The 13473-nt window shown below is 34.4% G+C and overlaps 2 protein-coding genes across 2 annotated transcripts; one reads left to right on the top strand and one right to left on the bottom strand.

The window, feature by feature from the left end:
• The first annotated feature begins 4084 nt into the window (after positions 1-4084).
• LOC122278516 (BTB/POZ and TAZ domain-containing protein 3-like) lies at positions 4085-9325 on the top strand. Its single transcript, XM_043088700.1, has 7 exons — positions 4085-4333; positions 4736-4821; positions 6001-6387; positions 6615-6745; positions 6851-7157; positions 8463-8776; positions 8976-9325. Exons 3-7 carry the CDS (start codon positions 6046-6048, stop codon positions 9103-9105), a joined length of 1224 nt encoding a protein of 407 aa, XP_042944634.1. The 5' UTR covers positions 4085-4333; positions 4736-4821; positions 6001-6045; the 3' UTR covers positions 9106-9325.
• A 1592-nt stretch (positions 9326-10917) lies between these two features.
• LOC122278521 (sm-like protein LSM36B) lies at positions 10918-13088 on the bottom strand. Its single transcript, XM_043088703.1, has 4 exons — positions 12943-13088; positions 11950-12088; positions 11263-11376; positions 10918-11142 (listed from the first exon to the last, which is right to left on the bottom strand). Exons 2-4 carry the CDS (start codon positions 12062-12064, stop codon positions 11096-11098), a joined length of 276 nt encoding a protein of 91 aa, XP_042944637.1. The 5' UTR covers positions 12065-12088; positions 12943-13088; the 3' UTR covers positions 10918-11095.
• Positions 13089-13473: the final 385 nt, after the last annotated feature.

Below are 13473 nucleotides of genomic sequence, written 5' to 3'. Positions count from 1 at the left end.
AAACCTCCCTTAAGTCCTTCGTCTCTTAAAAATATCAGCTTTGCTACATACAGTCGCCATATACAGTCGGCGTGCAGTCGGCTGTACGGAATGAATAAAAAAAAATTATAAAAAATTTTTTTATATTCAAGGGGACCTACATGAATTATAAAAAGTTATAAAATAAATTTTTTTTTTCATGTAGGTCCCGTATTAATTTTTTTTACAATCGACTGCACGCCGACTGCATCTCCTGACTGCAAAAAGTATTTCTCTATAAAATATTACTAGACTATATGATTACGTGACTTTCGGTCTAAGTTGTGGATGACGCGTGCTTATCGAGACTTGGTTTGTTCTTCAACTCTTCCTATGGCTATGGTTTGCGACAGAATACCTAATAATAATTTTTTTAAATTTTTTTTTTTTTCGAGTCATGAATTATTACAATGAATTTCTTTTTCCCGAGCAAGGTAATTTCAATATTTTATGGGAGTCTTTGGAGGACAAGGTTGATAAAGTGGGTTTATGCAACGACGGAGTCAGAATTTAATCTATGGAGCTAAATAAAATTAAAACAATATATATAAAATATTTTTTATTCTATTTTTATATAATTTTTTTACGATATATAATAATCTGATAGAAAAATTTATAATAAAATAAAATATGTTTAATACAACTTATATATTAAAAAAGTATTTAATATGTTAAGAACAATATACCATTGAAATAATATAAATACATTTATATAAATATATTAAATAAAAGAAATACAAAATATCTAAAATTGTAACTTGCGTTCTTTTAAACAAACAAAATTATCAAATATTGAATTTCAATCAAAATTCTTAACTATTTTTATTTCAATATAGACAATTAAATTATTTGCTAAGAATTCATCTTTAATATTATTGCGAAACCTTATTTTAACAATTTTTATAGTTAAAAATGCTCATTCACTGGCTGCAATAGACACTGGAAGAGTCAAAATTAGACGAATCAATATATTAATAAGATAATATGTCTTTGATTTCTCTGTCTCTACCAATTTTCGACATAAATGTGAAGGACGAGATGTGAAGTATGGTACTGTGCCGTGTGCGAAAGAAATGCTAGTCTGTAACTGACAGTCTAGCATATTGCCGTAAGCCATAATTTTGAAATTGAAATGTTTTAGAGGATGGAAAGAGATTAGAAATACTACCAGTTATAATTAGAATTTTCTTTTTAAAATTTTATTTATAATAAAAATATGTATTTTATTTTATATGAGATGTGTTTTATTTATTTTATTTTTATATCAGATTAAATTTTATGGATGTGCTAAAATAATTTTTAGAGTAGTGCCAATACATAATAAATTAATATTATTTTATTAAATAAAAAAAATTAACATATATATATTTTCAATTTCTGGGGGAGCCACCAACGTGGCTCTGCACTGGGTTTATGTACAAAGAATGAACAAAAAAAATACCTCGTCATTCCTGAGTCAAAACATGGTACAACTCAACCTACTCAAATGGCTCGAATTTAGGAGAGAAATACAAAGAAAGAGAAGGCATGCGTCCAAGAATTATGTATGACGTCGAACGAACCGGATGGTAGTACATCGATCGATCTGTCAACGATATTAGGGTTTTGAACTTTTCAAAAGAATCTTTTGCTCAACAACATATTTCAAGCCACGTATATATTTGGTTGGCAACCGCTGTTTCAATACTGAATATGTAAGCAAAACCTAAAGTTGATTCATTATCTCTACGTCCGACACTTTTTGGCAATTGGACTCGCGTCCCTTTCATTACAATATTATTCAATCTGCATGCGTCAGAGGAAGAAAATTAGAAGGCTGGGGCATGCTTTGAAACCTTGGAAAATATAGCCAAATTTCAAAGCTGGACGTATCTTTAAATTAATCAAAGTACGAGTACTGGGTAGGAAACATATCCGAATCAGAGAACCAACAAATGCAGCAATGTCTTAGCAGCTTGTACAAGCATTTTTCTATGTTCATAGATTTCATGCCCTTTTAACTGGAATTTCCCAGACTCAAATGATCATACACTTCTGGGGTGAAGAGTACCCTGCAAGTCTTATACCTAGATTTGCCAGACAATGGAGAGAGAACTTTGGGTTTAGTTTATATTTTTTTAATGAAATACTAGGGAGGTGAGGTGCAGGCATGGACCTAAGAATTAGCAGAATTTAATAATCGATGAAAGGTAAGTTGTGTAGGAGTTTGAGGAGTAGTTACTGCATTGATTGTCCCTTAATTAATTCCTTTTGTATTGCACATTTCTTCTCTTTCCCCTTTTTAAGACATAACTTGACCAACATGCCCCATCTTTAATTGAAGCAAGGAGGGCAGAGAATTTAAAAAACTTCATTTATCATGAATGTTTAAAAAGAATCTATCGGTTGGTGAAGAAGATCCTCTAAACTTCGTTGGACTTCTTATGATCTATATTTAAGTCTTCGAACTAAAATTACATATAGAGCAATGTTATTTACAAGTCAGTATAAAATATATACTCTTTATATTGCTGAAATGACATGATTTGATTGGCAAGAGAAGTTTAAAATTAAATCTTACCAATTAAATCATGAACATGTCAATAACATAGAGTGTATGTCTTACCCACTAACTTGTAAATATAAATTTTGAAGAAAATCAAATTGCTTATCTCTATTTAACTTTAATCTGGTGTGGTACAATTATTAGGTGAAGGTCCATCTGGTCTCCACCCAAGTTGTTTGGTTTTCACTTAGAGTGGTGTTGTTACCATTGAGTTAAGTTCAGTGTAATCAAGGTCATATCTCCACTAAATTTGAAGCCAGGCCTCCACCTTATATTTTATATCTTGTTACGAAGATTGGGTCACATCGTGCTTTCTGTCCTGGAATTTTCTTACCGACTTTCGATCAGATTAGTTGCCCTTAAACCAAACAGAGGAAATTAATCAAGGGTCAAGCTTCGAAACCTCGGTTTATGACCTAAACCAAACCTTGGGTTTCAAACTTCAAAAGCAATTCATGTCAAATCCCAATTTGCTGACCCTTCGGCTTTTAAGGCAGTTCCAATGTATTTAAGCAATTATCTTTCCACCAAAAACAAAATGTGTGCTTTTTCTTCCAAACGAATATGATGGGTCATATTTAAATATATATATATTGAAATTATTATTCTATATATATATATAAAAAAAAATGCTATAGCCGAGTTTACATCAGACTTGACGTAATAATCTCGCCTTTTAATACAAAAAGAAGAAAATTATTACATGCAAGGTGTCAACAAATAACAAATAAGTGTTTTTTTGGCATGGTTTAGTTATCTATTATAAATAAGATGATATAAGATATTTTATTAAAAGTTAAGTAAAATTTTATTATAATATTAATTTTTTAATATTAATTTTATTTTAAAATTTGAAAAGATTGAATTATTTATTATATTTTGTATTTAAATTTAAAAAAATTGTAATAATTATATGAGATAAGATAAGATAATTTGATTTCATGTAAACAAACCAGCCCTTTATTGAGTGGTTATTATATAACTGCCAAACCAATATTTTCATGTTAATTTTGTATTTAGAAAAGAGAAGTGTTAAATCATAAAAATGGTATATAAAAATAAATTCATAAATTTATATGACTTTATACAATATGTTAAAATTATTTTATTATAAAAATAATCTTATAATTTAATGTATAATTTTAATCTACGTCAGTTAAAAAATTTATAATTAAAGTATTTATCTTTTAAAAAAATATATTATATCGTGAGATGATAGTGTATATTATTAATGACTGACGTTACATTAAATTATGTTAAAACTATGTTTCTATTATTAAATGAGATGATAGTGTATATTATTAATGACTGACGTTACATTAAATTATGTTAAAACTATGTTTCTATTATTAAATGGGGATGAAAATGAAATAAAGTTGCCGTAAAAATATTTTTTTAAAAAAAGAGAGGAAAAAAAGAAGCAACGTGTAGGAGTCAGGACTTCGTAGTTGGGACAAAGCGATGGATGGATGGGTTTTTTTTTTTTTTTTTAGGCCAACCTGCTATAAAAAACAAACGACGTGCCTCTATTTAGTCTTTCCCTCCTGTTCGAAGCGCACGTACGTCTCCCTCCAACCTCCTCGTTTGGCTTTCGTCGGCACCCTCTTCTCTCTCTAGAAACGACCTGCTTGCTCTGAAAGAAGTAGTTCAGATACTCACAACCTAGCCTTTTTTCATGCACTTCGAGATATTTTTCTTTTTAAAAAAAATTCCAAAAGCTTCCGCTTATCACTTGCTGTTTCTACGTTTCTTCAATATCGTTAAGAAAAGGTACCTCCCGTTCTCCTCCGTCAAGACTAAATACTATTTGTTCGATTTGTTTTTCTTTCCTGTAGTTTTTTTTTTTTTTTTATTGTTACTTTTAAAATTTATTCATTTCGAAGCAGTTTAAATCGATGTTTTCCAGCTCTGATTCTCTCTCACTGTTTCCTAAATTTTTAATTATTGTTGCAAAGGACACAGTATACTCAAGATGAAGAATAAGAAAATAATCTGGACTCAAATTTTCTCTCTTTGAATTTGCTTTTTCTTTTGCAATTTTCCCTAAAATTGTTATTTTTTTCGTTTAGAAATGGAAATACCGTGTGAGATTCATCTGAAAAAAAAATAAAATTAGAAATGATTTATTTGTGATTCTAATTCTTTAATTGTATTTTTTCAATTATTTTTCAGGTTCCTTAGCTCCATATACTCAAACTTCGCGGAAAATAGCGCAACTCTTGATTTTTTTCTGAAAAGATTTGCGGCCTTTTCTAAAGGTCTCTCTCTCTCTCTCTCTCTCTCTCTCTCTCTCTCTCTCTGTGATTGCCGAGAAACTAAGAAAGCAAAAGGAAATAACTTGTATGGGAGACCGAGATGTTCTTCATCTATTATTAGTCATTACGGATCATTTGCGAGTTTCATCGTTGATGAAAATAACAATTGCTTTACTTGGCCAAAAAATTGCTTTGATCCTTGTTAGTCTTTTTTCGGTTTTCTTTTTCGGAGGATCCCTTTATGAATAGTTCCTTGAACGCGTTGACTCCTTTTACTGTAATGGATATCGTTTGTAACTGACGCCCGTGTGAATGGCACGTGCAAGATTTACGATAGATTCATGGATTCAACCCATTTATTTTTCTTTCAGTGATATATCCGGCTCGGTTTGGGTAGAGGCTTGGGAACTGTCCTGACTGACGGGTTTAAGGTTTCTTGGTGTTGGGGTTTATTTTGTGAAATGAATAATGTTATTATGTTCTCTCATTTTGTCCACTGGTTACGGCTCATACATTTATTTTTTTTAATTTTTAATTTTTATTTTTGTTTACTGATTAAAAATGTGACCATTAATTGATATTTTTTTTTAAATGTTTTAAACATGTTTGAAATAAAAAGCAAAAAAAAAAAAAAAAAAGATAAGAAAAGTGTAATTTGCACTAAGGAACACCAAGCGAGCAAATTTAGGGGGCATGGTAGCAATACCCTTTGGGGAATAGAAGCTGTCTGTAACCTCAGAGCAAAGCAACTTTGTGATCGTTTCGCTAGTTGATGCTTTTCCTGTTTGGTATTACGGGAGTTTCTGTTTTGTAACTTTGTTTATTTAGCTCTGTTTGATATTACGGGAGTTTCTGTTTTGTTTATTTAGCTCTGTTTGATATTTCGTTCTCTGAAGAAGTTTCACATTGTGGTGCATTACCAACCACCCCCCCCCCCCCCCCCCCCCCCCCTAATAAAGACGAGGACGGTACCCAAGTTATGGTGTGATACCATTTAGTCGATCTGTATTGAATATCTAGAGTAGTTTCGAACATAGTCATTTTTGCACCAATATCATCAATAAATTATAAATACATTGGGGCTCGTTTTCATTATATGGTTGAGGCTCTTTTAGTATCGTTTTGGACTGTAGTTTAATTAGCAGCACTTTTTTAATATTACCCTTTTCATCTTTTCTGCAGATCTTTTATTGGAAGCTGATAGTACTACATAAATCTTAGTGGTAAATGACTTCAGTGGATATTAACTCTCCATGGATGCCCTCGACTGGTGAATCCATCTGTGGATCTTTTAATATAAACCTAGAGGATGATAACCCTGCCAATATTTTTACCATGCAGGAAGTTCCTTCCTCTTCTGTTTTATCTAAATGTAATCTTCCTAAACCACCACCTTTCCCTGGTAAATCCTTTCGTACCGTAAAAAATTCCAGTAGGCTGTCAGATTGTAGCTCTGTCCCGAAAGAAACAAGAGATATATGGGAAAAGCTTTTCAAGGAAGGATATGGTTCAGATGTATACGTTATCACTGCAGACAAATCATATATTTTGGCTCATTCCAGTGTTCTGGTGAGTTAACCATGCCTCCCTTTTCCTACTTGTATCTGACTGTCGGCCAAAACCTCAGTGGTGTGAACTGTGAAGTTTTCACTTGAAAATATTATATTGAAGAAATTGCTGCCCGTTCAAATTCTAAAAAGGGCAATGGGGCAGTATAAAAGAGGCTATGGGACCATTGAAATTAATTCCATCAGGGATGGAGCTAAAGGCTTATTGGCTGTATTTTTCGTGTGCAGAGTGTTGCATCTCCAGTGCTGGGGAACATTCTTCAGCAAGCAAAAGTTAGGAATGGTATGAAATACATCAAGATTCCCGGGGTGCCTTATCAAGCTGCCTACGCTTTTATTCGTTTTCTTTACTCATCCTGGTATGTTGGAGGCGTCTCTTTCTATCATTTTGCATCTTCATTCACTCTGTTAGCTATTATGGCTAAAGTTCCTAATTTTATTTCTTCTTGAATGTTCTAATGCAGCTACGAAGAGGAAGAAATGAAGCAGTATGTTCTCCACTTGATGGTTTTGTCTCACTGCTACTCAGTTCCATCGCTGAAAAGAGTTTGCATATATATTCTGGAGCAGGGCTGGCTGACCAAAGAAAACGTAATAGATGTGCTTCAATTAGCAAGAAACTGTGATGCACCACGGCTCACTTTCATTTGTGTCCGTATAATTATCAGAAACTTCAAAACTATACCTTTAACTGAAGGCTGGAGAGTAATGAAACGTGTTAATCCTGCACTTGAACAAGAGCTTCTGGAGTGTGTTGTTGAGGCGGATGCTGTAAGTCAGTTCCTGTTCCTTCTTCAAACCAATTCATTTTTTTGTACTTCATTAAAAGAAAATGTGCAAAAGTTGCGTGATGTTCCTGTCGTGAAGAAAGCATGGAGAAATTGGTGGAATTTAATGTGCTCTCCTTGTTTTCCTTAATTTTATCTCAATTAATTATCCATTGAATTTGGAAACAAGGCAACATAGAAAATTTTTGTGTTGGTTATATGGTAGATACCTGCTGAACAACCAACTAATGGGTTGCAGTATAATAACTTCTTGGTTTATCATCTAATATAGTTTATCATGATGGGAGAAAAAAATGATTCTCTCTTTTTTCGTTTACTAGTTGTTAGAATCTGCTGAACATATTCCCGCAGCAGTAAAGGCCTTGGGCTTGGGGGTATGCTCCCCCCAGGTCTAAGGTTCAAATTCCCTTGGGTGCAAACAATCTCTAGGGACCATCGGACTAAGGGATTCTCTCCTTGAATTACCTGAGGTACACTTGTGGGAAACTCCTTGCCGAGGACCTGTGCACTCCTGGGATTAATCGGGATGTTCCTGGACATCCGGTGCCAATAAAAAAAAAAAGTTACCACAGCAGAATATCTACTTGGTCAGTGTGTGAGAAATCATTCATTCATTTATTTAGTCTTGATCTAAATCTACCTTCTAATTATGCTTTTGAACATAGTTTTTTATGATATATAATTTTAGCAGATTTTCCTCTTTTATTAGGGCTTTGTGTTAGGCAAGTCCTAAATAAAAACATCCGAATGCACTCCTATTATAAATACATCCTGATTCTTTTTAATTCTACTTTTTTAATTGAATTTGGTAAGTTCTGTTGCTGTCACTTTCTTTATTTATATTTCCCTAAAACAGTTATTGATAAATCTTATTCCATAGCTGTCTTCATCATGCTTTAGTATAAAAGGTTATTTGCGACTTTTCTCTATCCTTGGAGACCCTCTACCTTTCTGCTTGTTGACAATTACGTTTTATTATTCTTGACAATCATCGGCTTGACTTTTGCTTCATTTAAATTTTTTCTTTTGGTAGCCAGTCTAATAACTGCTGTAGTTTTTTACTACATTTAAGATTTTCTCATGTTCTATACTCATTTTAATATGAAAAAGAAAGATATGAGATATGAGTGTGTCATATAAGGCACTAATCAACAAGCAATTGATGCAGAGACTTCCTAGAATTGATAAGAATGTTGAGTGGGTGATATATAGTTATCAGATTGTTCCTCTTAAATCCTTTTTCAATTTATTTTAAAATTAAGATCTTAGTTTCAATTGTTTATTTCAGAGAAAGGAAGAGCGGTGGAAGAAAATTGAAGAGAAAAAGGTGTACCTACAATTGCAGGAGGCAATGGAAGCCCTCATTCACATATGTAGGGATGGGTGTAGAACAATAGGACCGCGTGACAAAGTGCTTAAAGGAAGCCAGGTTGTTTGTGGTTTCCCAGCTTGCAGAGGGCTTGAGACTTTAGTCCGTCATTTCTCTAGTTGTAAGACCCGGGTTCCTGGTGGATGCGTTCACTGCAAACGCATGTGGCAGCTGCTTGAATTGCATTCTCGGATATGCAGTGAGCCTGATTCTTGCAAGGTCCCTCTTTGTAGGTAAGTGTGAAACTGCCATTTCGGCCTCCATATCCTTCATTGTTAGGGGAAAAAAGTAGATAGATATCTTATTTGGAAAGAAATTGATAAGGTGAAAATCCCACTGCCAGATACAGAAATTTCCATAAATCGTATATAAGTTTATTGATGTCGGATCGGTGTTGCTAAATAACATATACTTTTTTCTCTCTGCTACTAGGCATTTCAAGGAAAAAATGCAGCAGCAGACCAAGAAAGACGAGGGTAGGTGGAAACTGTTGGTCAGGAAAGTGATAGCAGCAAAGAATTCGCTAGGACCATTCTCAAGTCAGCGCACAGGTTCATTGTGACCCCTTCCTAACTGAATACACGCTTTTGTAGCAATTGATGAGTATCTGAACCATTGATGAACGGACATATGAAATCTTGTGATGGCATCACAAATGTGTGATTCGGTTATGTACTTGTTTGATGATGTTAAATTTTATATAATGTCTGCTTTGGCAAGCTGTATATTATAAGCTTGAATAGAATATGATCGTTCACCATAGTTAAAGAACTCATTTCTTATGACATGGTTCCCTTATTTAATTTTCCTCTAAACAGAAAATATATATTATGTTGAAATGATTGTAAGAGGAAGATTAGGTCTACAAGTGAATCCAATTCACTCCAAAAGGAATACTCTTTGACTACTTGAGATCTATTCTCCTTCCTTTGCATTGTAGATATTAAGAAAATCCTCATAAAAATAGGTCACGAGTCGAACTTTCCAAGAGCTTATACCCATGAAGTTACTGTCCATTTTGCATACAAAATGAAAGGTGGAAGAATTATTGAAGATTTAATAATTGGCGTTGTTCACCCTCGTCAGGCCGTTCTCAGATCATGCTTCCCAAGCTTTGGTCATTTTCAAATTTAAGGCAAACTTGACTTCAGAAACGTTAACGCTAAACTAAACGGAGAACAATTAAAATGAGACCTCCGTCATCTTACAAGAATGTGCAACAAGCTGAAGACCTGTCCCCAACCAATGTGCTTATCCCGGTTGACTAAAATTCGAGTAAAATCTGCAGTTCATTGCTAAGTAGAAGGCAGCAGAATTGACATCGGTATCATTGACATTCCTTGCAAGCTTAAGGCAATGATACCCATAAATCATAATATAAATACGGTGTTGCGAGAGAGAGAGTTCATTGAAGACATTTGGTAGCCGAGTAAAGCTCAGAAACGGTCGGGTGTCCAACTCATATTCACACCAGCCAGTAGGAACACAGCATGTGGTAGGTGTATTTGTCTTACAATGAACCACATCTTAGTGTAAAAAATCTTGAGACTCTCTCTCTTCTCTCTTGATTCTTCCTCTCTTCTGCTTATCCTCTCCCCGTTCTACCTCCCTTTTTTCGTTCTGCTCTTCCTTTTCTTCTTTTTCGTTCGGTTCTTCCGATTCCACACGTTTTAAAATCTTATCCATTTTCTGGACCATCAAAATCTTATACATTTTTTGGACCCTTCTGAGACACTCTTCTATTGAAACACGTACGTACGATGCATAATTTGTTCAAAAGTCTTATAATTGTCAAAGTGTCTTATAATTGTCATTTTCTTTAATTGGATAATTGAGTACTGTTTTTGAACATTAGGCAGCGTAAATGCTTGGAAGGATTTTCAGAATTTTCTTCTATTTTGTTTATACCGATTCTTGTTGTGTATTCCATGGTAATTTTTTATGAATCTGCGTAAATACTTGCTGTGATGAACCTGATAAAGGATTACTGTGTTGTAATGGTGAATGCTTGTTGTGATGGAATGAGGAAAGGTTAGATTGCTGGGTTGGTTTGCTGTATTTAGAAATGAGAATGGATGCAAGATGTTTGATAAAATGCGCAAATGAACTGATTTGTATGATCCTGTTCAATCCTTGTGGAATAACAACCCCTCAGATTCTTCGAAAGCTACAGGGGAGGAGGCCGACGGGGGTGGTGGGAGGAGGAGAGAGAAGATAAAACTAGAGAAGAGAGGAGTTGTGGTCTCCGGCGCAGTCTTGAAAAGTAGTGATCTGCTACATGCCGCTCTATTCATAATATTACTGAAACTCATGTGTGGCATGTTGTTATTCGCTGGTGTAAAAAACCACTTGACACCCGACCGGCTCCTAGTGCTTCTCTAGCTAGCCCATTCCATTACACATGATAGTAACAAGGTTTCATGTCCAAGTTCGAGCAGCCGTATCTAATTCGAATTTCCAAAATCCACGTCATCTTACATTACAAATACAAACATTAAAAAAAAAAAGACATGACTGCAGAGGCTTCATATGGCTTGATAAAAATTCGATACTTAAGCCCCATCTGCTAGCGTCCTCTTTGATGTACTAATGTAGAGAACTGCACCAACGAAGAGAAAACCCAAAACCCAACCATCAATATACTGGTCAGATAATAATGGTATGGGGTAAAAATATGTTGTATAATAAAAATAAATTAATGCGGCAATCCTTCAAGTACCATTGTTTCCGCGAATGAAAGCATCACCATACTTATTTTTCAACTGCCCATTGACATATTCTTCTGTTTGCTCCATTGCTATATTCATATACCCATCAAGACATGCAAGAATGCCTGCACACAAAGATTATATATTAATGTATGTTTCAACGGTCCATACTGAAATTAAACAATTCAGGGTGCAACGACCATCAGTCAACCCAAAATTCACCATTGGCATTTATGGCTAGGTCATATTCCTCTGCCTTCAATAGGTGGTCTGATTCTACCCATTACTGCTATTAGGTGTTATAGGATTCTTCTATTGTTTGAAAGAAGAAACAAAATCCAATTTCTTGTTGCCAGCGCATGGGCCTCAACTCCACTCTTCCCCTCCAGAACCCAAATTCATGTTCCCACTCATGGAGTTGGCTACCCAAAAAGTTCTGTTTCACCCCTTTCCCAAATTTAAAGGAGAAAAAGGGAGAGGCAAATTTCCAATGCATGGCATGCTACCTATATTTGCCAAGTACTTCCCTTTTTCTTTTCTTTGCACGTGCATTTTCCCCTCCCATACAAAATCATGTCATAATACCCCAAGGCAAATTTCTCACGCATGGGATGCATCACATTGCTTATTGAAACCAATGATAATTGATAGTAACTTTAGGAGAAATAAAAGAAAGGAAAGGAGAAATATAGAATGACCTCGATAATCAACTCCTGAATTCAGTTTAACAACGACAGGACGACCACGGATTGATTTGAGAAAATCTCCAGGAGTTTTAGTAGTTGCTGAACCCTTCTCTCCACCTCCGCTCATTTTGCTTATCTAGAACTTTTCTACCTGATGATAGATAGAATGCCAAAAGTAAAGAACATGGTCATCTGAACAATATCATAACCAGAATTTATAGTTGTTAATAAGCATACGAGGGAACTCCAGTAGATATAGGCAACATGACATCATAATAGGTCAACAAAAATTTGTGGTACTAACGAAACGGATAAATCACCAACAATAATGCATAAAGAATGTGGCCCTATTTAGTTTTAGAAGTCAAAGTAAACAACATCTCTCAGAGAGGCATAAAAAACACTGGACAGCCTTCTCCTCTACTCAGCATGCCAAATACTACTAACTATACTCTCTTCCAACATGAAATTACCCACTCGCCTGTTGTCAATAAAACCCCATACTTAGGAACAGGGAAAGATATAGAACCCCTAAGGTCACAAGATAAACAAAGGGTCCTAAAAAATCACCCAATTGATTAGACACAATAAGTTTTAAGTTGCATCCAAGCATCATCGTAAGTCAACAGAGCACGAAAAACCCAAAATTCGGAAGGAGTTTGGAGAAAATAAGAAAATAATGGCACCTGAAACAGCAGCAAAGCAGATTAATACATCCCCAAAGCAAACAGGTACCTTTTTTTTCCCAAAAAAACCCCATTATAGCATCCTCCACAATAGAAAGCACACTCGTATGACAATTGGGCTTGATGGGTTAAGCTAATTCAAATGCCCATCAACAAACAACTCATTAAAACTCCAAAACCGAACGGAACAGTCCTCAAACCAATACTCTGATTCATAATTAACCGTGAATCAAAAAGAGAAAAAGAAGAGTTCAAGTTTGAACGCACATAGTAAGAAGCTAAATAACATTGAACGATATAAAGGATCACCGGGACGTACCCGTTTGATTTAACTGAGCAAGAGGGAGGCTTCTTTGTCTGTGCTGCAATAAGCCCTAACGGCCGATTATATAGTGAAAAAAGCAATAGAGCGACAACGAGTCAACGACGTCGTGTGACCAACCCCTTCTCTCTCTCCCCTCGGTTGGGCCTTCTGTCATTTTTTTGGGCCACATTTGTTTCTTAGGCCTTCTTCTTGGGTTTCAATGAGGCCATACTCCTTCTTGGGTCTTGGTTGGTCCTTGACTCCTTTTAGTCTAATTTAGCTGCACAGATTTTTTTTTTTTATAAATTTTAATAAAGTTATTTATATTAATAAACTAATATTTAGATATTTTTAAAATGATAAAACCTAAATTATTTAGTTAAAACAAATAAAACTGAGTTCTAAAATATTAAGCATGCATACAAATCGTTAGTACAACTATACTATAAATATTAAATGCACAGTCTAATTAAATCATTTAATTTTATTTAATACTTAGTTATTAATAATAAATTTTGTTATATATAGTTATTTTTATATATTCTT

The sequence above is a fragment of the Carya illinoinensis genome, chromosome 1, assembly GCF_018687715.1.
Source record: "Carya illinoinensis cultivar Pawnee chromosome 1, C.illinoinensisPawnee_v1, whole genome shotgun sequence".
Lineage (NCBI taxonomy): Eukaryota > Viridiplantae > Streptophyta > Magnoliopsida > Fagales > Juglandaceae > Carya > Carya illinoinensis.
Note: the sequence above shows the minus strand (reverse complement) of the source record. Positions and strands in the feature narration are given on the sequence as shown.